The following is a 25368-nucleotide window of genomic DNA, read 5'->3' on the forward strand; positions in this document are numbered from 1 at the left end:
AGGGGAGAGTAAAGCAACTCCCAAGGTGGTCCAAAAGTACATTGAGAGAGCAGGAAAAAGAGGGTGGCTTTGGGCTTTTATGGCGGTCAGCAGTGGGACTGGAATGGGCATTTCCCTTCTTGTTTGACTGATGGCCAGAACATGCCATGTCTCATGTATTTCAATTTGAACATGTTTAAGTAAGTCATTATGGTATTTTATGAGCCTTGCTGCCTAAGACTGATGAGAGAGTTGAAAATATTACTGAATGTCTTGTTTAAAAGACTAACTATATGGTTCAGTTGGTTAAGCATCTGACTTCGGCTCAGGTCATGATCTCATGGTTTGTGAGTTTGAGCCCCTCATTGGGATATTTCCTGTAGGTAAGTATCCTCTGTCACCCTGTCTCTCTGCCCCTTCTCCACTTGTTTTTTTTTTTTTTCTCTCTCTCTCTCAAAATAAATAAACTTTAAAAAAAAAAAAAAGACCAGCTTTGTGCATTTAGAAAAGTGAATTAGTGCTTTGGTCATGATCAGTAATGTCTGAAAATCTAGAGGATAAGGACAGTCTTCTTTAAGGCTGTGTATTGTGTCTTTAGTGTGTAGAGACACATGTGCAATCTTCTTTTATATTTTGGATATCCATTTCGCAGGAGATTCTGAGTACTTAACCCAAATAAAACAACCGTTCCTCTTTATAGGTTTATTTAGAATGTCTTTTTCTTCTTTGACTTAACTTTGGTAGTTTATATCTTTCCAGGAAGTTGTCCATATAATGTTGTCTAAATTTTTAGCATCTGCAGTTCATAGAATTCATTTATAGTCCTTTTTATTTCTGTGTGGTCATTAGTGGTGTTACTTCTTTCATTTATTTTTTTTTCTTCTAATACTTTATTTAAATTCAGGTTAGTTAACATATAGTGTAATATTGGTTTTAAGAGCAGAATTTTGTGATTCATCAGTTACATATAACACCCAGTGCTTATCACAAGTGCCTCCTTAATGCCCTTTGCCCATTTAGCTCTCCTCCCACCTCCCCTCCTGCAACCCTCAGTTTGTTCTCCATAGTTACAAGTCTCTTATGGTTTGCCTCTTTGTTTTTATCTTATTTTCATTTTCTTTCCTTCCCTTATGTTCATCTGTTTTGCTTCTTAAATACCACATATGAGTGAAATTATACAGTATTTGTCTTTCTCTGACTGTCTTATTTCACTTAGTGTAATACACTCTAGCTTCATCCATGTCCTTGCAAGTGGTAAGATTTCATTCTGATTGTAGTGATTTGTGTCTTCCTTGTCTGTAAATTTTATTCATTATTTCAACGAATTGGCTCTGGTTCCATTGATTCCTTCTTGTTTTTTCTTATTTCCAAAATTAATAGTTTCTCCCCTAATCTTTATTAATTCTACCTTCTGTTTTATATTTAATACACTTTCTTTCCCAATATCTTATGGTGGCAGAATAGGTTATTGATGTGATAACTTTCTTTGTTAACATAGCTGTAAATTTTCTTCTGAGTACTAATTTTGGTACAACCCATAAGTTTTGGTATGCTGTATTTTCATATTTATTTTTGTCTAAGTATTTTCTGATTTCTGTTGTGATTTCTATTTGACACATTGCTTATATAAAATATGTTGTTTAATTACCATAATTGATAAATTTTCCAGTTTTCCTTCTGTTGTTGATTTCTACCTCCATCCTGTTGTGGTCAGATGTCCTGGGGTAATTATGTTTTAAAATCTGTTGAGACTTATTTGTGACTGAACATATGGTCTCTGCTGGAAAATGTCTCAGGTACCTTTAAGAGGAATGAGTATGCTGTTACTGTTAGGTAGAATGTTCTGTATATGTCTGTTACATCTAGTGGATCAATGTGTGCAAGTCTTGTGTGCAAGTCTTCTATTTCCTTACTGATCTTCTTTCTGGTTTTTCTGTCCATTATTGAGAGTGGAGTATGAAATCTCCAATGATTATTATGGAACTATCTGTTTCTCCCTCCATTCTGCCAGCTTTTGCTTTAGATATTTTGTGGTTTCTCATTAGATGATATGTGTTTATGATAGTTTTATCTTCTTGCTGTAGTGAATCTTTTATTGATATATAATATCTTTCTTTGTCTTGTAATATTTTTTGATTTATGGTCTATTGTGATTGATATTTGCTCATCTGCTTTCTTTGATTGTTATTTGTATGGAATATCTTTTTCTGTGTACCTGTATCATTGGACCTAAAGTCTCTTGTAGACAGTTTATAGTTAGATCATGTTTTTCTTTGTGTGTGTGTTTGTAGCCTTTTAATTTTTGTATTTATTTTTAAAAATAATTTCTTCATTTTGGAATGATTTTGTATTTAAATAAAAATTGCAAAGATGGTACAGAAAGTTCCCATACAACTCACATCTTCATCTCCCCATTGTTAATCCCATTTAATTTTTAATTTTTTAATTATTGTTATTATTATTTTAATTTTATTTTTAATTTTTTAAAATTTACATCCAAATTAGTTAGCATATAGTGCAACAGTGATTTCAGGAGTAGATTCCTTAGTGCCCCTTACCCATTTAGCCCATCCCCCTCCCACAAGCCCTCCAGTAACTCTCAGTTTATTCTCCATATTTATGAGTCTCTTGTGTTTTGCCCCCTCCTTGTTTTTATATTATTTTTGTTTCCCTTCCTTTATGTTCATCTGTTTTGTCTCTTAAAGTCCTCATATGAGTGAAGTCATATGATTTTGTCTTTCTCTGACTGACTAATTTCACTTAGCATAATACCCTCTAGTTCCATCCACATAGTTGCAAATGGCAAGATTTCATTCTTTTTGATTGCTGAGAAATACTCCATTGTGTGTGTGTGTGTGTGTGTGTGTGTGTGTGTGTGTGTATATATATATATATATATATATATATATATATAAAGAGCCCAAATATCCATCAATGGATATTTGGGTATATATATATATATATATGTATATATATATATATATATATATATATATATATGCGCCACATTTTCTTTATCCATTCATCCATTGATGGATATTTGGGCTCTTTCCATACTTTGACTATTGTTGATAGTGCTGCTATAAACATGGGGATGCATGTGTCCCTTCAAAGCAGCACACCTGTATCCCTTGGATAAATACCTAGTAGTGCAATTGCAGGTCGTAGGGTAGTTCTATTTTTAATTTTTTTAGGACCCTCCATACTGTTTTCCAGAGTGGCTGCACCAGTTTTTATTCCCACCAACAATGCAAAAGAGATCCTCTTTCTCCGCATCTTTGCCAACATCTGTTGTTGTCTGAGTTGTTAATGTTAGCCATTTTGACAGGTGTAAGGTGGTATCTCATTGTGGTTTTGATTTGTATTTCCCTGATGATGAGTGAAGTTGAGCATTTTTTATGTGTTGGATGGCCATATGGATGTCTTCTTTGAAGAAGTGTCTATTCATGTTCTTTTGCCCATTTCTTCACTGGATTATTTGTTTTCTGGGTGTGGAGTTTGATAAGTTCTTTATAGGTTTTGGATACTAACCCTTCATCTGATATGTCATTTGCAAATATCTTCTCCCATTCTGTCGGTTGCCTTTTAGTTTTGCTGATTGTTTCCTTTGCTGTGCAGAAACTTTTTATTTTGATGAAGTCCCAGTAGTTCATTTTTGCTTTTGTTTCCCTTTCCTCTGGAGATGTGTTGAGTAAGAAGTTGCTGCGGGCAAGATCAAGGAGGTTTTTGTCTGCTTTCTCCTCTAGGGTTTTGATGGCTTCCTGTCTTACATTGAGGTCTTTCATCCATTTTGAGTTTATTTTTGTGTATGGTGTAAGAAAGTGGTCCAGGTTTATTCTTCTGCATGTCGCCATCCAGTTTTCCCAGCACCATTTACTGAAGAGACTGTCTTTATTCCATTAGATATTCTTTTCTGCTTTGTCAGAGATTAGTTGGCCATACATTTGTGGGTCCATTTCTGGGTTCTCTATTCTGTTCCATTGATAGGAGTGTCTGTTTTTGTGCCAGTACCATACAGTCTTGATGATTACAGCTTTGTAGTATAGCTTGGAGTCTGGGATTGTGATGCCTCCTGCTTTGGTTTTCTTTTTCAAGATTGCTTTGGCTACTCAGGGTCTTTTCTGGTTCCATACAAATTTTAGGATTATTTGTTCTAGCTCTGTGAAGAATACTGGTGTTACTTTGATAGGGATTGCATTAAATATGTAGATTGTTTGGGGTAGTGTCAACATTTTAACAATATTTGTTCTTCCTATCCAGGAGCATGGAATCTTTTTCTGTTTTTTTTTTTTTTTTTTTTTTTTTTTTGTGTGTGTGTGTCTTCTTCAATTTCTTTCAGAAGCTTTGTATAGTTTTCAGTGTATAGATTTTTCACCTCTTGGGTTAGATTTATTCCTAGGTATTTTATGGTTTTTTGTGCAATTGTAAATGGGATCGATTCCTTGATTTCTCTTTCTGTCACTTCATTGTTGGTGTACAGGAATGCAACCGATTTCTGTGTGTTGGTTTTATATCCTGCAACTTTGCTGAATTCATGAGTCAATTCTAGCAGTTTTTTAGTGAAATCTTTTAGGTTTTCCAGATAGAGTATCATGTCATTTGTGAAGAGTGAAAGTTTGACCTCCTCCCGGCCAATTTGGATGCCTTTTATTTCTTTGTGTTGTCTGATTGCAGAGGCTCAGACTTCCAATAGTATGTTGAATAACAGTTGTGAGCGTGGACATCCCTGTCTTGCTCCTGACCTTAGGGGGAAAGGTCTCAGCTTTTCCCCATTGAGGATGACATTAGCATTGGGTCGTTCATATATGGCTTTTATGATCTCGAGGTATGCTCCTTCTATCCCTAATGTCTTGAGGGTTTTTATCAAGAAAGGATGCTGTATTTTGTCAAATATTCTCTGCATCTATTGAGAGGATCATATGGTTCTTGTCCTTTCTTTTATTGATGTGATGAATCACGTTAGTTGTTTTGTGGATATTGAACCAGCCCTGCATCCCAGGTATAAATCCCACTTGCTTGTGGTGAAATTTTTTTTAATGTATTGTTGGATCTGGTTGGCTAATATCTTGTTAAGGATTTTTGCATCCATGTTCATCAGGGAAATTGGTTTATATTTCTCCTTTTTAGTGGGGTCTCTGTCTGGTTTTGGAATCAAGGTAATACTGGCTTCATAAAAAGAGTTTGGAAGTTTTCCTTCCTTTTTTATATTTTGGAGCAGCTTCAAGAGAATAAGTGTTAACTCTTCCTTAAATGTTTGGTAGAATTCCCCTGGAAAGCCACCCAGCCCTGGACTCTTGTTTTTTGGCAGATTTTTGATTACTAATTCGATTTCCTTACTGGTTATGTGTCTGTTCAAATTTTCTATTTCTTTCTGTTTCAGTTTTGGTAGTGTATATGTTTCTAGGAATTTGTCCATTTGTTCCACATTGCCCATTTTATTGGCATATAATTGCTCATAATATTCTCTTATTGTTGTTTTTATTTCTGTTGTGTTGGTTGTGATCTCTCCTCTTTCATTCTTGATTTTATTTGAGTCCTTTCCTTTTTCTTTTTGATCAAACTGGCTAGTGGTTTATCAAGTTTGTTAATTCTTTCAAAGAACCAGCTTCTGGTTTCACTGATCTGTCCTACTGTTTTTTTGGTTTGGATAGCATTAATTTCTGCTCTAATCTTTATTATTTCCTGTCTTCTTCTGGTTTGGGGTTTTATTTGTTGTTCTTTTTCCAGCTCTTTAAGGTATAAGGTTAGTTTGTGTATTTGAGATCTTTCTTCCTTCTTTAGGAAGGCCTGGATTGCTATATACTTTCCTCTTATGACTGCCTTTGCTGCATCCCAGAGGTTTGGGGTTGTGGTGTTATCATTTTAATTGGCTTCCATATACTTTTCAATTTCCTCTTTAACTTCGTGGTTAGCCCATTCATTCTTCAGTAGCATGTTCTTCAGTTTCCAAGTATTTGTGTGTGTGTGTGTGTGTGTGTATATATATATATGTATTTCCATCTTTTCTCCCCCTCAGTGTGTCCCCCTTAAAATTTCTTGCAGGGTGGTTTAGTGGTCACAAACTCCTTTAATTTTTGTTTGTCTGGGAAAGTTTTTATCTCTCCTTCTATTTTGAATGACAGCCTTGCTGGATAAAGAATTCTTGGCTGCATGTTTCTGATTCAGCACACTGAATATACCCCGGCACTCCTTTCTGGCCTGCCAAGTTTCTGTGGATAGGTCTGCTGCAAACCTGATCTGTCTTCCCTTGTAGGTTAGGGACTTTTTTTTCCCTTGCTGCTTTCATGATTCTCTCCTTGCCTGAGTATTTTGTGAATTTGACTACGATATGCCTTACTGATGGTCGGTTTTTGTTGAATCCAATGGGAGTCCTCTGTGCTTCCTGGATTTTGATGTCTGTGTCTTTCTCCAAGTTAGGAAAGTTTTCTGCTATTATTTGCTCACATAACCCTTCTACCCCTTTTTCTCTCTCTTCCTCCTCTGGGACCCCTATGATTCTGATGTTGTTCCTTTTTAATGAGTCACTGATTTCTCTCATTCTTAAATCGTGCTCTTTTGTCTTAATTTCCCTCTTTTTTCCTGCTTCATTATTCTCTATAAGTTTGTTCTCTGTATCACTGATTCTCTGTTCTGCCTCATCCATCTTTGGTGCTGCTGCATCCATCCGTGTTTGCAGCTCATTTATAGTATTTTTAATTTCATTCTGGCTATTTTTTACTTCTTTTTTCTCTGCAGAAAGGGATTCTAATCTATTTTTGAGTCCAGCTAGTATTCTTATTATCGTGATTCTAAATTCTGGTTCAGACATCTTGCTTGTGTCTGTGTTGGTTAAATCCCTGGCTGTCGTTTCTTTGTGCTCTTTCTTTTGGGGTGAATTCCTTCATTGTGTCATTTTGAAGGGAGAAAAGGAAGTAATAAGGCAGAAAAATTGAAATTAAAAAATTTAATATTAAAGAAATATTAAAATTAAAAAATTGAAAAAGCACACACAAAAATCGAATAAATGATATTAGATCCTAGGTGTGTTTGGTCTGGGTGTTGAAAGTGATTTGATAGATTAGAGAAAAAAGGTGGGGGAGAAAAAAAGGAAATCGTTTGAGAAATTGAAAAATTGAATACACTGAAGTAGACTAAAATGAAATGTTGGGAGTCAAATAGAATGAAAAAATTTACATAAAAGTAAAAAATATAGTGAAAAAATTAAAGAAAAATATTTTTAATAGAGATTGAAAATAAAATGAATTTTTTCTCTTTCTGTATTCAAGAGAAAGAAAAGAAATGAATAAGAGAAAAAAGAATAAGAAAAAAGGAAATCGTTTGAAAATTTGATAAAGTGAATACACTGAAGTAGAGTAAAATAAAGTGATGGAAGTAAAATAGAATTTGAAAAAATTTACACAAACGTAAAAAATATAGTAAAAAAGTTAAACAAAAATGTTTTTAATAAAAATTAAAAATGAATTTTTTCTCTTTCTGTATTCAAGAAAAAGAAAAGAAGTGAAAAAGAGAAAAAAAGGAAAGAAATTGAATAGATGGACGTGCTAACAGACTGAAATAGGACTGAAATTACTTCGTTTTCTGCTAGAAGTCAGACTATGAAGCACTTTATAGTCCACACACTAAGCAGGCGGTGAGACTTGTGTTCTTCAAGACCAAGGTTGGCCCAGTTGGGCGGGGCTTAGTGTAATGGCCTCATTTTCTACTAAATGGCACTGCTTGCCTACTGGGGTGGAGTGTTGTGGCCCCGTAGGTGCATATGCACATGCGTGGGAGCAGTGAAAATGGTGTCACCCCATTACCCAGTCTCTAGTATTGGAATTCTGTTCTCCCCAGTCAGCAATCGTGCACCCATCCTCTGTCTTCAGCTTTGGTCCACTGCCTGCTTCTTTACTGCCCATGACCAAGCCCCAGGCAGTATCTCTCTCCAGAGTTTTATCTCAGATGCAGCTGTTTTCCCTGGCCCCTTACTTGTGAAGGACCTAGGCTTTGACCCATTCCACCCCTCTACAGGAGGGTCTCACCTCACAATGGCCGAATGTCAGCTGCACCCAGGAATACTTGCTGGACCCTGCTGCTGCCTGTGCCCCAAGACTGTGGCCAGGTGCCATCCTGCCTCAGAAAAAGTTCTCGAGATAGCGTAGCAGCAGCATTTCAGGGATTATGGAAAATCACAATGCACATCAGGCACCAGGCTTCACCCTTAACAACCTTGTTCCAGCACCAGCCAATGTGGCCGTTTTCTGGGGTCTGCTGGGACCAGGTGGCCTCAACAGTTTCTACCAAATGTCCTTTTAGCAGTGGAACTGCTTTTCCTCATGTGGCCCAAGAACCTCCTGGACCCCACTCTGTTCCTGGGGATTCGCCCTTCCCACCAGAGCACCGCCAGATATCAAGCTGTGGAGTTGCAGACTTTGTGCTCCCGTTGTTTACAGTCTTAATGGAATTTAAACCCTTTCCTTTCTCCTTTCTCCCTTTTTACTTTAGTCCCTGGGGTTGTTTCCAATTTTCCACTTTCTCTCCAGCTGCTTTTGGAGAGGGGTGTTTTTCCTGTATTCTCCCCTCCTTCCCAGTCTCCATCCTCTCTCTGCCTGCAAAAGGGGTTCCCTACCTTTTGGGGCTTCTTGCTCTCCAAGTTCAGCTCTTTGTGTCATGTACCTGCTGAATTCTGTGGTTCAGGTTGTGCAGGTTGTTGTGTTAATCTTCCAATCAGTTCTCTAGGTGTGTAAGATGGTTTAGTGTTGGTCTGGCTGTATTTCATAGATGAGAGACCCACAAAAATCTTCCATGTTGTTCCATCATCTTGGCTCCTCTATTATTTTTATTGAAGTATAGTTGATACACAATGTGACACTAGTTTCAGATGTCTGACATAGTGATTTGCCAACTGCATATGTATATGTTATGCTATGCTCACCGCACGTGTAGCTACCATCTGTCACCAAACAATGCTATTACAATTGGATCATGTGTTTTTACCCAAAGTCTGTCTTTTGATATGGGAGTTTCATGCATGTCCATTTGAAGTACTTACTGATGAGGAGAGACTTCTGTCATTTTTCTATTTGTTTTCTATATGCCTTGCAGCTTTTTGTTCCTCACTTTCTGTATTACTGTTTCTTTTGTGTTTAGTTGAGTCTTTGTTGTGAAAATTTTAAATCCCTTTGTCATTTCCTTTTGTGTATATTCTATAGCTATTTTTTGCGTGTGTTATCTTGGGGATTTCATTTAACCTGCTAAATCTGTGTCACTCATTATAATTTATAGAAGTTCAAGTTTGATAACATTCAAAAATTCTGCTCCTGTAATGTGTTGTTCATGGTCACCCTCTTGGGTTGTTGACATCACAAAAATATCTTTTTGTACATCGTGTGCCCCCAGACATAAACTTTCATTAATTTAAATGAATTAGTACATTAAATTATATAGAAAACTTGTTTGGCATTACAAAGTTTAAGTAATACTTGTTTTTAAACCAATGATTTGTTTTAAAAAACGGACTTGTTTCTTTAATCATGTAGAAACCAAAAGTAGTTAGAAACTGTTGCTATAATACTAAGTTTATATTTTTCTATGCAGTTACCTTTATTAAAATATTTATTTTTTCATTCACCTTTGAATTAGTATCTGGTGTCCTTTTGTTTTTTCCCTGGAGGACTCCCTTGAGCATTTCTCTCAGTGTGGGCCTAGTGGTAGCAAGTTTCCTTAGGTTTTGTTTATTTGGGAATGTTTTGATTTTCCCCTCACCTTTGAGGGACAGTGTTGCCAGATACAGAATTTTTTTTTGGCCATTCTTTTATTTTACCACTTTGAATGTATTGGCCTGCTGACTTCTGGTCTCTAAAGTTTCTGATTAGAAATCTATTGATAATCTCATTGACAATCACTTGTATGTGATGAGTCACTTTTCTCTTGCTGCTTTTAATATTCTCTTTTTATCTTTCTAAATTTGATTATAATGAGTCTCGACTATGTGTCTGAGCTCATTTTTCTTGGAGTTGATGAGCTTGGATGTTTATATTCACATCTTTCATCCAATTTGGGAGATTTTGGAGATCATAGCTGAAGTATTCTCTCTATCCCTTTCTTTCTTTCTTCTCCTTCTGAGCATCCACAGTGCATATGTTGGATCCTTAGGCTATGTTGTCTTTTTTTCAGTCTTAACTTTACTGCTCTCCAGCCTCTATCATTTTCATTATCTTCTCTTTAGGTTCACTGTTAATTTCTTTTGACTCAAATCTGCCTTTGAATCCCTCTAGTGAAATTTTCATCACATTAGTTGTATTTTTCATTTCTAGAATTCGTTTTTAGCTTCTTTTCTGATTTTCTATCCCTTTATTGACATTTTTATTTTGCACACATTTTTTTTCCTCTACCTCCCCCACATCTTGCTTTGGTTCTCTGAGAATCTTTAAGGCAGTGATTTTAAAGTCATTGTCTGGTATATCTACCATCAGGTTTTTCTCAAGAACAGTTTCTGTTGATTTATTATTTTCCTCTGAATAGGCTTTCGTTTTCAGCTTCTTGGTGTGTCTTGTGATTTTTGTAGAAGACTGAATATTTGAATCTAACCATGTGTTAAATCTGGAGATGAGACTTTCCTCCCTTCCCCAGGGTCTGCAGATTTTTGTTATTCATTTTGTTTATTAATTTTTTTGATTGTTTTATCCTGCTGTTGTGGAAAAGATCAATATAAGATGTAGATTTCAATGTCCTCAGGTATTTTCTGGACCTTTTCCTGGTCATAAGTGGACACTTTCTTCTAGTGTTCCTGGTTTATGTAGTTGTTTTCCAATGTTCTAGCCTTTAATATCTGTCTTGCATAAGGGAAAAACAGAAAAATGAGGGAGAAAAAAAGATCATCAGCCTTTTAAGATCCCTTGAAGTCCATTCAGCCAGAGCGGGGAGATGGTTGCAACAATAGGTGTAGGGATAGCAAAGACTTTGCTGCCTACTTCTTTGTCTGCACTTCTGTGATTAGAGCAGCAAGCAGCAATCAGAACCCAGATATGTGATATTTGGATTTTGTTTGTTTGTTTGTTTGTTTGTTTTGGTCCACTCTGGTTCTTGAAACCTCTGTGCATGCTGCTTTGTGAATACATGTATAGGTGCTTGCCATGTGATGGGGAGAGGGGATGGATAGTTGCTATTGTGATAAAAGCTGAAATAACTGAAATTGAGTAAGATTATCTGCAATTTACATTGAAAACCTGCCCTAGAAGTTACTGCAACTCTTCAAAATAGATACTCTAGACCGAGTCTTCTAGTTCAATTTTTATTTAATTAGGGGAGGCAGATTCCTGTTGCTCTACCATCTTCCCAGAAATTTCCCTACTATCTTTTGACCTTTTTTTTTTTTTTACAAAATTATATATATACATATGATGTTGAATATGTGTGTGTGTGTATATAAAAGAGAATTTTCACCAGTTTCTGTTTGAATGTGTGTCCAGGAAAGCTTTTTGTACATATGTGCTCAAAGTGGACCACAGGAGTACTTTCTTGACAGTGTCAGGGATGGAAAGTCCTCCACTGAACAAATAATTCTTCTTAGGAATCACCTGAGGTGCTGTAGCTTCTGCTTTGTGTAAGGCAGTGGCACATCCCTCTTTGTGAGCCTCTATGTGAATTTTTGTGTCTTGAATGAGTGTGTTCAATGAATCTCTACAAAAGTTGTCCACAATATAGTGTCATACACGTGCTCCTGGAGAAAGGTAAATGTGGTTAAGATCTTGCCAGCAAAGCTTATGAGCAAGGCTGTTGAGGTAGTCCATGAGAAGTCAGTACAAGTGATTTGTATCCTTCAAAGATGAAGGAGAAGAGAAACTGCAGCTGAGATCTTGTTGAAATAGGATCAGAACATACTAACAAATCTATGCTTGCAAAGTATCTATTACTACTTAGATAGAGTCAGCAATTTCAGTAATATTGGAGATGGGGAGCAGGCTTAATATGATGCATCATTGCAATGTTATAGTAATGTTCTGCAAGGTATCATAAATTCTTTTCAGGTTTATGAATTAATCTAAATTAAGCTATTAAATGGAAAAGCAGTGTAGATAATCACTCCTTTGCTTAATAGATCTTTTATAATGGGATTTCATCCTTAAAGCCACTGTTTCAATATGTATTGGGTTGTATTTAAAGGTTAATATGTTGGACAGATCCAAACACGTCCTTTTTTGTCAAGCTGACTATAAGTGCCAGAACTCTAATATTATTTTAATTTATGACATATTACATAAGACAACAATTACTATTAGTAGATGATGTAAAAGATGGTTGCTATGACTATGGGATATTTTATCCCAGTAGTTAAGACAGGGCATGGAAATATGTCCTGTATCTAATACTTTTGACTCCTAGTAATACAGGAATATCTACATAAATATAGAAAATATAATCATTATATCTGTTATTTTTGCCCCAGTATTGATTAAGAACACTAATCTCACTAATCTTTGTCATTGTTTCATCTCATCCAATGTTAAAATTCATTTGGAAGTTCTGACAGAGAGGTACAAAAGCAACTTGTCCCCTTTATCAGTTGTAAATTTTTAAAAGTAATGTTAGATTCCCACACGTATCAAAACAGAACTCTGTTTTCTTTCCTGACTCTCCCACCCTGCCCATCTCCTCTCTTTTCTCTTTCTTTTGGTTGTTATTAGATGTATTTTGGGGAAGTATCTGTTATAACCTGCCTATATATATATATATATATATATATATATATATATATATATAAGCTTCTTCTTCAGAATATCCCCATTAGTATCATCAAAGTTAGGGGTCTCCCCATGGATAATTTTGAGACATGTGAAATTAATTCGAACTAACTCCTTGAAATAACTCCATGGGCCTGTCATCAGTCTTTTTCTCTATTACTGTGTTAATCAAGATTTTCCTCTAGCTACAAGATAATCAGCAGCAGCAGAAAAGTCATTTTCTAAGGTTCTAGCACACCATCTACTTTTGCAGGTATCGATCTCATCATATCACTTGGTAACTACCCTTCTTTACATCATTCAGTGCACTTGTAAATTGCTATCAGTTTTACTCTGGAGGACCATTCTTAAGGGGGCAATACCTGACTGCGGCACACAGTCACAGAATTCTACCTAGCCTAGTGTCAATCACAGCTCATGCTGGAATCCAGAAACACAATCCAATCTGATACAGAAAATAGGTTTGTGTGAGACACATAATCAAGACCATGTAAAAGTTAAACCCATACTTTTGTCTCTAAATGCCAATTGTGGAAGCTTCTGAGTGGGATGGAGGTGAGGATCCCCCTAACGTGGGTCTGGCTTGCTTGGCTTGAAAATCTTGGTCACACAAGGGAGGGCATGTTGAGCCTTTCCTCTAAGTTTTTCAGGATATGTCACGGAAGGTTAAGGGAGAGATGAAGCTTGAAAGCTGTCAGCAGTCTAACTTCAAAAATGGTGTTAGACTTTTTATTACACAGGAGTTATGGGGAAAATGCCAGGATGGTAAGTAGGGCTGCACAAGACTGCAATTTTTAACGGCAATTTTTAATTTAGAAGACTAAATTTTTAATTTAGGCATTGGTATTTTTTGGTAGAATGAAAAACCTCTGCATGTTTCACTTTTAATTTTAATGAAAATGATTTCTTTTTCTAAGTGATAAATGACAGGGGAACGGGTATAAAATAAGGTCTGTATTTAAATATAAGGTATGCCATTCACTATACGTGCAATCCTGACAAATTATCTGGCACTCCTTTCATCTCTGTTTTCTCACCTATAAAATGATGAATAGTTATACCTTTATGTGAAAACTTTAAATAGAATCTTGAAGTACTTTAAAATGAATAAAAGTGCCTAAACCTATTATCAATAAATATTGGCAGGTTGTGTGATTGAAGAAATGAGAAAGCAGAAAAAACCATACAAAATAGAAGTTCAGTAAGGGAACATTTGAAAATATTTACAATAATTGGAATAAATAAACCATGATATCCTCATGCGAATGTTAATTTGGGTTGTATGGCATAATTAAAATTTTTCCTATTGGTGTTTTATTTTTTATCCTCTTTTTTAAGAAAAGGGTGAAACATCATATAAAGTTATCAGTTGGCTTCCACCTGAAGATCATAAAAAAGAATTCAAGAAATGTTTTGATTTCCTTGTGACAGAAGCTTTGCATGGCAGGTAATTTCTTTTATTCTCTGCTTGAAAGACTTACGTTTTAGTGATTTAAATGAATGGTTGGATACATAGATACTTGGAGTGAGTTTAAGAGCAATGGATAGATGAATGGATGAATGGATAGATGGGGAGATAAATGACAGGGGGCAGAGAATAAATGGAGTAGATGAATTTTTACTCACAATTATTCAGTCTGTGTAGTGTGCCTCTTCCACTGAAAGTAGGAATGCATTTCTGTATATGAGGGGGATTGTTCCTTTTGGATCTTCCTGGCAACACTTCACCTACAGTGTTTGCATATTCTCCACCACACAGATGGTGGATAGACAATTTAATTTCTCATTGTTGGTATGCAAATGGGAGTCGCCATATTATACTTATTTTTCCTCCCGCTTCCTCACATAAATTCAAGAATAGAAAAATGCTTATGAATATTGATTTCTTATACCTCAAACCAGTGTCTTTTAAACTCGTTTAAGAAATCAAATATCTTGGTGATACACAACGAGTGAGTAACCTGAGAGCTTTGCCATTACCTAGAATGTATAGAAAGTTCTTCATGTTTGACATCAGAGGGGAAGACACAAATTCATTCCTTACTTGATTAATACAGTGGCTTAATGTCCACCCCCCTTCTTCCTTAGAAATTTTGTTTGCTAGTAGGTGGTCATAAAATATGGCTTTTTTTATAAAGTCATTTTCCTTAGTCAAACTAGACTCCAAATTTTCTCATATATAAGAGATCTGATCTAAAGTACTGATTTGAAATTTTGTCTATATCATCTTGTTATTGATACATTTTTAAATTCTATATCTCATCTCTTCTTCTTTAAACTGATTACCTTGAAGGCCGTTTTTTTTTTAATGTTTATTTTATTTTTGAGAGAGAGACAGTGAGAGCAGGGGAGGAGCAGAGAGAGAGGGAGACACAGAATCCGAAGCAGGCTCCAGGCTCTGAGCTGTCAGCACAGAGCCTGACGCGGGGCTGGAACTCACAGAACGTGAGATCATGACCTGTGCTGAAGTCGGACGCTTAACCGACTGAGCCACCCTGCCGCCCTGAAGGCTGGTTTTATATACATGTCACATATGGTATAATACACCAAGCACAGTGCTTTCTTATATTTTTTTAATTAACTTAATTTCTGACATGATTAATGTTCTACTTTTGAGGAATTTGTACTTCATATTTTAAATTTGTCACCAATATTTAGCAGCACTGTTTGGGTAAAATCACTTAAAATATAATAGAGAATAATTTCAGCTAATCACCTGTTATCACATGAAGTTGATTTTAACCCCCAGGTGTAGATCTGCATATTGCCAATGAGTTCTCACCTGTGGGCTTTCTTTCAGTGGGCTGACATAGTGTAGTGTTGTACAGGTTACAGGTTGGCCAGGCCATTGATTCTCTTAGTTCTTCATTCAAATGGTAGGCCCATGGGTCACCAAAGTACTTGTACCTGTAACCTCTGGTCAGGAACATTCTCATCTATTTGTCCCTATGCTGCATAAAAAGGATCATTTTCCTTGCAGGCACTGATGCAAAAACATTAAAGCAGAATGGTTCCTGGAACAGTGCCATAGACCAGAGTCTTAATAGATATTGGTAAAATTTTAGCATGAACTTTTGTGAATACTCCAGCTGGGTATGAAGTGGAAAGGATAGTAGTTAGCTTCACAAAGGCTTTTATTTTTGTTTGTTTTAAATGTTAATCTTTTCTGGTAGGAAGACGTAAATCTCATGTTCAGCTTAGAATTAGAATTCAAATATTGCCATCAGAAAGTTCCTTGTGTGAGGCAATCTATCAAATTCAGGCTATTCTCAATTTCAACTAAAAGGGCTATATCATGAATATTGATGTCATGAAGTTATTTCCACAGTTCACTTAGGAAACAGGACAGTCACTGATAAAAAGTTAGTATACAAATGAAAGTTAAAGAGAGCATCACACCTAAAGGAAATAGAAGCAGAACAGCAAAGGCACCCCAAACCCAGCAGAAGAAGAGAAATAATAAAGATCAGAGCAGAAATAAACAATATAGAATCTAAAAAAACTGTAGACCAGATCAATTAAACCAAGAGTTGGTTGTTTGAAAAAATAAACAAAATTGATAAATCTTTTGCCAGGCTTCTCAAAAAGAAAAGGGAGAGGACCCAAATAGATAAAATCATGAATGAAAATGGAATTATTACAACCAATCCCTCAGATATACAAGAAATTATCAGGGAATACTATGAAAAACTATATGCCAACAAACTGGACAACCTGGAAGAAATGGACAAATTCCTAAACACCCACACACTTCCAAAACTCAAACAGGAAGAACTAGAAAATTTGAACAGACCCATAACCAGTGAAGAAATTGAATCAGTTATCAAAAATCTCCCAATAAATAAGAGTCCAGGACCAGATGGCTTCCCTGGGGAATTCTACCAGACATTTAAAGCAGAGATAATACCTATTCTTCTCAAGCTGTTCCAAAAAATAGAAAGGGAAGAAAAGCTTCCAGACTCATTCTTTGATGCCAGCATTACTTTGATTCCTAAATCAGACAGAGACCCAGCAAAAAAAGAGAACTACAGGCCAATATCCCTGATGAATATGGACGCAAAAATTCTCAATAAGATACTAGCAAATCGAATTCAACAGCATATAAAAAGTATTATTCACCATGATCAAGTGGGATTCATTCCTGGGCTGCAGGGGGGGTTCAACATTCACAAATAAATCAGTGTGATACATCACATTAATAAAAGAAAAGAAAAGAACCATATGATCCTGTCAATCAGTGCAGAAGAAGCATTTGACAAAATTTAGCATCCTTTCTTAATAAAAACCCTTGAGAAAGTCGGGATAGAAGGAACATACTTAAGCATCATAAAAGCCATTTATGAAAAGCCCATAGCCAATATCATCCTCAACGGGGAAAAAATGACACGACAGAGATGTCTACTTTCACCACTGTTGTTTAACATAGTGTTGGAAGTGCTGGCATCAGCAATCAGACAAAAAACGAAATAAATAAGTATCCAAATCAGTAAAGAAATCAAACTTTCATTTTTCACAGATGACATGCTACTCTACATGGACAACATGAAAGATTCCACCAAAAAGCTGCTAGAACTGATACATGAATTCAGAAAAGTCGCAGGATACAAAATTAATGTACAGAAATCAGTTGCATTCTTATATACTAACAATGAAGCAACAGAAAGACAAATAAAGAAACTGATCCCATTCACAATTGCACCAAGAAGCATAAAATACCTAGGGATAAATCTAACCAAAGATGTAAAAGATCTGTATGCTGAAAACTATAGAAAGCTTATGAAGGAAATTGAAGAAGATATAAAGAAATGGAAAAACATTCCTTTCTCATGGATTGGAGAGTAAATATTGTTAAAATGTCAACACTCCCCAAAGCAATCTACACATCTAATGCAATCCAAAACAAAATTGCACTAGTGTTCTTCTCGAAGCTAGAACAAGCAATCCTAAAGTTTGTATGGAACCACAAAAGACCCCAAATAGCCAAAATAATATTGAAAAAGAAAACCAAAGCAGGAGGCATCACAATCCCAGACTTTAGTCTCTACTACAAAGCTGTCATCATTAAGACAGCATGGTATTGGAACAAAAACAAACACATAGACCAATGGAATAGAATAGAGACTCCAGAATTGGACCCACAAATGTATGGCCAACTAATCTTTGACAAAACAGGAAAGAATATCCAATGGATAAAAGACAGTCTCTTTAACAAATGGTGCTGGGAGATCTGGACAGCAACATGCAGAAGAATGAAACTAGACCACTTTCTTACATCATTCAGAAAAATAAACTCAAAATGGATGAAGGACCTGAATGTGAGACAGGAAACCATCAAAACCCTAGAGATGAAAGCAAGAAAAAGCTCTCTGACCTCAGCCGCAGCAATTTCTTACTTGACACATCTCCAAAGACAAGGGAATTAAAAGAAAAAATGAACTATTGGGACCTCACTCAAGATAAAAAGCTTCTGCACTGCAAAGGAAACAATCAACAAAACTAAAAGGCAACCGATGGAATGGTAAAAGATATTTGCAAATGACATATTGGATAAAGGGCTAGTATCTAAACAGAAGAGACTCATAAATATGGAGAACAAACTGAGAGTTGCTGGAGGGGTTGAGGGAGGGGGGATGGGCTAAATGGGTAAGGGGCACTAAGGAATCTCTTCCTGAAATCATTGTTTCACTATATGCTAACTAATTTGGATGTAAATTTTAAAAAATAAAGAAGAAAATTAAAACAATTATAGAAAATGTTTAATATATAATATTAAATGAAAGAAATGATATGTAAAAAAATAAAAAAAATAAATAAAAATAAAAAATAAAATCAGAAATAAAAGACATCCAGATGGCCAACAGGCACATGAAAAGATGCTCAATGTCACTCTTCATCAGGGAAAGACAAATCAAAACCACATTGAGATATCACCTCACGCCAGTCAGAGTGGCTAAAATGAACAAATCAGGAGACTATAGATGTTGGAGAGGATGTGGAGCAATGGGAACCCTCTTGTACTGTTGGTGGGAATGCAAACTGGTGCAGCTGATCTGGAAAACAGTGTGGAGGTTCCTCAAAAAATTAAAAATAGATCTACCCTATGACCCAGTGATAGCACTGCTGGGAATTTACCCAAGGGATACAGGAGTGCTGATGCATAGGGGTACTTGTACCCCATTGTTTATAGCAGCACTTTCAACAATAGATTATGGAAGGAGCCTAAATGTCCATCAACTGACAAATGGATAAAGAAGATGTGGTTTATGTATACAATGGAATATGAATTGGCAATGAGAAAGAATGAAATCTGGTCACTTGTAGCAACGTGGATGGAATTGGAGAGTGTTATGCTAAGTGGAATAAGTCAGGCAGAGAAAGACAGATACCATATGTTTTCACTCATATGTGGATCCTGAGAAACTCAACAGAAGACCAGGAGGGAGGAGAAGGGGAAAAAAAAAGAGTTACAGAGAGGGAAGGAGGAAAACCATAAGAGACTCTTAAATATTGAGAATAAACTGAGGGTTGATGGGGGGTGGAGGGGAGGGGAAAGTGGGTGATGGGCATTGAGGAGGGCACCTGTTGGGATGAGCACTGGGTGTTGTATGGAAACCAATTTGACAATAAATTTCATAGTAAAAAAAAAAAGAATGTATCAACTAGAAATGAAACTCTAAAATCTGCTAGTGTAGGGAATGCTTTCAAAGCAGAAGGATCTTGAATTAGCTCTGATAGTGGGTGCATATGGATTGGCCAGAGAAAGGGGAGGGGAGGAGGTGAGAACATTTCAGGAGGCAGAAACACCTGGAGCAGAGTGATCAGAGCAGAGTATTCATTGGACACTGGTAAAATGGGTGGGGGCTGCTGCCAGATATGGTCTTACTTACCTGGGGTATTTTCTTTGAGCCAAAGATTCTCCTAAGTATTGTGAAATTAACACCTCCAATGAATATTTGTCTTTAGTTTTTTTGTTTGTTTGTTTGTTTTTGTTTTTACAGGGAAGCATTTGACAACTTTGTATCATTAATGAAACAACTGGGAATTCGATGCAGTGATTTGCTAAGGAGAGGTGATATCATGGATTTCTTAAAAAATGAGAACTTTGACTTGGTATTTGTTGAAGCACTTGACTTCTGTTCTTTCCTCATTGCTGAGAAGCTTGGGAAGCCATTTGTGTCAATTCTTCCTACCCAATTTGGAAGTGTGGACCATGGGCTACCAAGTCCTTTGTCTTATGTTCCATTATTCCGTTCCTTGCTCACCGACCACATGGACTTCTGGGGCAGAGTGAGGAATTTTCTGATGTTCTTTGATTTCTCCATAAAGCAAAGGCAAATCCATTCTACCATTGAGAACACCATCAAGGAACATTTCCCGGAAGGCTCCAGGCCAGTTTTGTCTCATCTTTTAAAGAAAGCAGAGCTGTGGTTTGTTAACTCTGACTTTGCCCTTGAATTTGCTAGGCCCCTGCTTCCCAACACTGTGTATGTTGGAGGCTTATTGGCCAGACCTGTTAAACCAGTACCACAAGTAAGTAAAACCTTAGTGCTCAATAGGGACTTCATGCAGAGCTCTTCAGTGCAGAGTTGGTGGCTTCCCTGCCAGTGGGAACTGGGAGTGAAGTAGGATGAGACAAACAAAACACCTAAATGTAAATTTTTATTTTTTTAATTTTTTAATTTTTATTTTTCTATTCTATTTATTCTATTCTATTTTAAATTTTATATTATTTTGGTAAAAACACTTAATATGAGATCTAGCCCCTTATCAAAATTTTAACCATACAATACATAATTATTTACTGTAGGTACCATATTGGATCTCAGATCTCTAGACCTTATTTATCTCACTTATCTGTAATTCTTTCTCCATTGAATAATAGCTACCCTTTTCTCTTAAACCCTAAACCTTGGAAACCAGCTGCCACTTTTCATTTTATGAATTTGAATATTTTAAATGCTTCAGATAAGTTAACTCATGCAGTATTTGCTTATCTGGCTTATGTCACTTATCATAATATCTTTAAGTTTCACCCATGTTTTCCCATATTGCAAAATTTTCTTCTTTTTTAAAGAATACATAATATTCTTTTTAAAAGAACATATAGTATTCTTTTTTAAAGAATATAAGTATTGTTTTTTAAAGAATATAGAGAACTTTTAAAAAATATGTAGTATTTTTTAAAGAATATATATATTATATATATAATAGAATATATATATATATATATATATATATATATATATATATATATATCTCACAATTTCTTCAACCATTCATCTTTGATGGATATTTTGTTTGTTTCCATATCTTGCTTATTGTGAATAGTGCTTCAGTGAATATGGGAATACAGACATCTCTTTGAGATCTTGATTTCCATTTTCTGTTTTTAATTTGTGGGGAAATTTCCATACTATTGTCCTTAGTGCCTTTGACATTTTTCATTCCCAACCACAGTATGTAAGGGTTGTTATTTCTCCATATCTTTAACACTAGTTGTCTTCTGATTTTTAAAAATAACTACCAATATTTGTGAATTAATAGCTCATTGTGGTTTTGATGTGTATTTCCCTGATGGCTAGTGTTGTTGAGCACTTTTTTCATATATCTGTTTGCCATTTGGCATGTTTTCTTTGGATAAATGTCTATTCAAGTCCTCCATCTATTTTTAATAGAGTTATAAGACTTTTTTCTTCTCCATTGAATTGTAAGCCTTTCTTATACATTTTGGAGATTAATCTCTTAGGATTATGGTTTATAAATGTTTTCTATTTGTAGGTCTTCTGTTACTCTGTTGATTGTTTCTTTGCTGTGCAGAAGCTTTGTAGTTTAATGTAGTCTCATTTGTTTTGTTGTTTGTTTTGTTGTTTGTTTCTTTTGATTTTGATATTTCATTTTCTAGTTTATTGTGCTATATTTTTGAAATCAATAGCAAGACCAATACCATGAAGTTTCACCCTGTGTTTTTTTTCTAAGAGCTTTGTCGTTTCCGTTTTAGGATTAAGTCTTTAATCAATTTTGAGTTGAGTTTTTTGTATGGAGTAAGGTGAGGGTCCAGTCAACCTCGGTGAGAGGTTGTTTTCATAACTATCTGCCAACTTTGGTGAGACTGGTTACACAATTGCCTGGGGTACAGTTAGTTTTTAGTTATTTTTATTTTTATCTTTTAAGAACTTCAAATAAAATATTTTTAAAATATTTCTGTACAGAATGAGAGCATGGAACTTCCTATTCTAATGTCATGTTGTGCTCTTTTCAGTTTTAAATAATAGATTTAAATTAATCTTATAATTATCAAAAGATAGTAAAGGTGATTTTAAGTGGTCCCCCAGAATGGTAGTTCTAACAGTGTAGTGCTGGATGGAGTCAATTACAGCCCAATGGAACAATGGGGTATAGGTTGGGAATTGGGAACAACCAAACCATGAAGAGGATGGAGAAACTGTTATAAAGAATTGACAAAACTGTATTAATGCTCATTTTTAGGTGATTAAATCAGAAACTTCCTAGGGGGCCTGGTGGCTCATTTGGTTAAGCATGTGACTGCGGCTCAGGTCATGATCTTACCATTCGTGAGTTGGAGCCCCGCATTGAGCCCTGTGCTGACAGCTCAGAGCCTGGGGCCTGCTTCAGGTTCTGTGTCTCTCTGTTTCTGCCCCTCTTATGCTCGCACTCTGTCTCTGTCTCTCTGTTTCAAAAATAAATAAATGTAAAAAAATTTCCTAAGAATAATCTAGGAATTATTATATGCTATATATTATATAGCATAATATATGCTAATTAATATCACACAAAATAGACTTCAGTCAAAAAGTTCACAGGAGGTAAAAATATTTTATAAATAGTTTAATATAACAAATCAATCAATGTAATACATTAGAGTGGAAGGAATAAAAAAACACATCATGTCAATATATGCAGAAAAGATATTTGACTAAATGAATACCCTTTCATGATAAAAACAAAACTAAGGGTAAAAAAGGTACTTCTTCACATGACAAAGAGTATTTACTGGAACACTCACAGCTAACATCATATTCTTTATGATAGACAGAAATTGTGCTGCCTCAGGTCAGTAGTCTAAGATGCCCACTGCTACTTAAATATGCCATAGACAGAGCAAGTAGGCAAGAAAAAGAAATTCCAAATTGGAATGGACAATGTCAAAATAGCTTACTTTTTTTATATGACATAATTCTCTCTATAGAACATCCCAAAGACTTCACACACCAAAAAGAAACTACTAGATGTTAAACAAATCTAGCAAAGTTGCAGGGAAAATATCAACATGGAAATAGGACTTGTGTTTCCATACACTGGCTAGGAACAACCTGAAAATGAAATCAAGTAAAGTATTCTGCTTACAACAGCATCCAATTAAACTGAGGAGGTGAAAGACATGTATGTTCACTGTACACTACAAATTTCCTGAGAGAAATTAAGAAAGACCTAAATAAATAAAAAGATATCTCTAGATCATGGGTTATGATACTTAATATTGTTAAAAGAGCAATACTACTGAAAATTATCTACAGATTTGATCTAATCCTTATCAATAGTTTAATGGCCTTTTTTATAGATGAAAAAGGCAGTTTTCAAATGCATATGGAAATGAAGAGACCCTGAATAACCAGAGCAATAACAAAAAGAAGAATGACTCATACATCTGTGACTAATTGATTTTTACAAGGATGCCAAAAACAACCAATGCAGTCTCTTCAGACTCTCTTCAGAAAATGGTGCTGAGACCATTGGATATTTGTTCACATTGAAGGGAATGTATTTTGAGCCTTCCTCACACCACATACCAATATGAACTCAAAATGGATCAATGGCCTAAATAAAGAGCTAAAAGCCATAAAATTCTTAGAAGACAAGAAAGGGATAAATCTACACAGACTTGGATTTGGCAGTGAATTTGTAGATGTGACACCAAAGGATGAGTAACAAAGGAAAAAATACATAAATTGGACTTCATCAGGACAAAAAAATTCTCTGTATCAAGGTAGAATGCAAGTTTGTCTTCTCACTGCCACATTTTAGCCTCATACTGGAAGTCCTAAGTAAAGCAATAAGACAAAAAAGGAGATAAAAGGCATATAGATTAGACAGGAGGAAATAACGTGGTTTTGTTCACAGATGGCATGATGGTCCATTTAGAAAATCTGAAAAGTCATAAAAAAATCCTAGAATTAGTAAGCAATTGGAGCGATGCCACAGGATACTAGTTTAATGTATAAAATCATCCTTTTCTTATATATCAGCAATGAATGGAGGAATATGAAATTAAAAGCAATATACTATTTACATTAGCACTACCAAAAATGAGATCTTAGGAATAAATAAAAAATATGTATATATACAAGATTAAATGAGGAAAACTACAAAACTCTGAAGAAAGAAAGAAATTAAAGAACTAAATAAATGGAGAGTAAGTCCATGTTCATGGGTAAGAAGACTCAATATTGCCAAGATATTAGTTCTTTGAAAATTGATCTATACATTCAATGCAATCCCAATCAAAACCTCTGCAACTATTTTGTGGATATTAATTAAAAAAATTTTAAAATTTGCACGGAGAGGCAAAAACCCTAAAAAGCCAACACAATATTGAAGATGAAGAACAAAGTTTGAGGAGTGATATTGTCAGCTTCATGACTTACTATAAAGCTACAGTAATCAAAATGGTATGATATTGGCAAAAGATTAGAAGTCAATGTAACAGAATAGAGAAGCCAAAATAGACCCACATAAATTTAGTGGGCTGATGTGTCATAAAGGAGTAAAGACAATAGTATAGAGAAAGCAGACTTTCAAAAACCAACAGTGCTGGAAAAATGATCTGACTACATAGAAAATTAATTAGACTCAGATCCTACACATTCAAGAAAATTAACTCAAAACAGACCGTAAACCTTAATATAAAAAGCAAGTGCAAAGTATGAAACTTTTAGAATATGATATCAGAAAAGAATCTAGAGGACCTAGGGTTTGGTGAAAACTTTTTAAATGCAAAACCTAAGTCATGATCTATGAAAGAAAGAGTTGATAAGTGTGCTAAGTTGAAATTAAAATTTCTCTTCTGGGCAGGAATTATCAAGAGAATGAAAGGAGGAGGAACAGAACACAACCAAATGTTTGGAACAGATCTGTTAAAAACTATTATTCAAAATATTCAAATAAACACAGACACAAATATACACAATATACAAAGAACTATTAAAATTTAACAATTAAAACCAGTATTTTAAAAATGGACTGGGGTGCCTGGGTGGCTCAGTCGGTTAAGCGTCCGACTTCAGCTCAGGTCACGATCTCACATTCCGTGAGTTGGAGCCCCGCGTCGGGCTCTGGGCTGATGGCTCAGAGCCTGGAGCCTGCTTCCAGTTCTGTGTCTCCCTCTCTCGCTGCCCCTCCCCCGTTCATGCTCTGTTTCTCTCTGTCTCAAAAATAAACGATAAAAAAAAAAAAATGGACCGAACACCTTACCAGAACTGTCAACAAAGAAAACACAGATGGCTCATAAGCATATGAAGGAGACACATGACAGATATTTTCCCAGCATTACCTCAGTTTCCAGAAGTTTCTACTGCCCCCTACTGGTCTAGGACATCAAGCGGCACTCTCCCAGGCACTAGCACCCTGGTCTGACATTGGAACACTCCTA

At 35.6% G+C, this 25368-nt stretch overlaps 1 protein-coding gene across 3 annotated transcripts in view; it reads left to right on the plus strand.

Moving 5' to 3' along the window:
- Positions 1-25368, plus strand: part of LOC122227522 (UDP-glucuronosyltransferase 3A2-like) — a 42887-nt gene that overhangs the window by 13863 nt on the left and 3656 nt on the right. For 2 of the 3 annotated variants that reach the window (XM_042952090.1, XM_042952096.1), the window contains exons 3-4: positions 14040-14148; positions 19700-20231. In XM_042952090.1, the coding sequence (XP_042808024.1) occupies positions 14040-14148; positions 19700-20231 (641 nt within the window). Of the gene's footprint in view, positions 1-7469; positions 7477-14039; positions 14149-19699; positions 20232-25368 lie in introns of all 3 variants that reach the window. The other variant, XM_042952101.1, reaches the window with a different exon arrangement.

This window comes from Panthera leo, chromosome A1 (genome assembly GCF_018350215.1).
Source record: "Panthera leo isolate Ple1 chromosome A1, P.leo_Ple1_pat1.1, whole genome shotgun sequence".
Taxonomy (NCBI): domain Eukaryota; kingdom Metazoa; phylum Chordata; class Mammalia; order Carnivora; family Felidae; genus Panthera; species Panthera leo.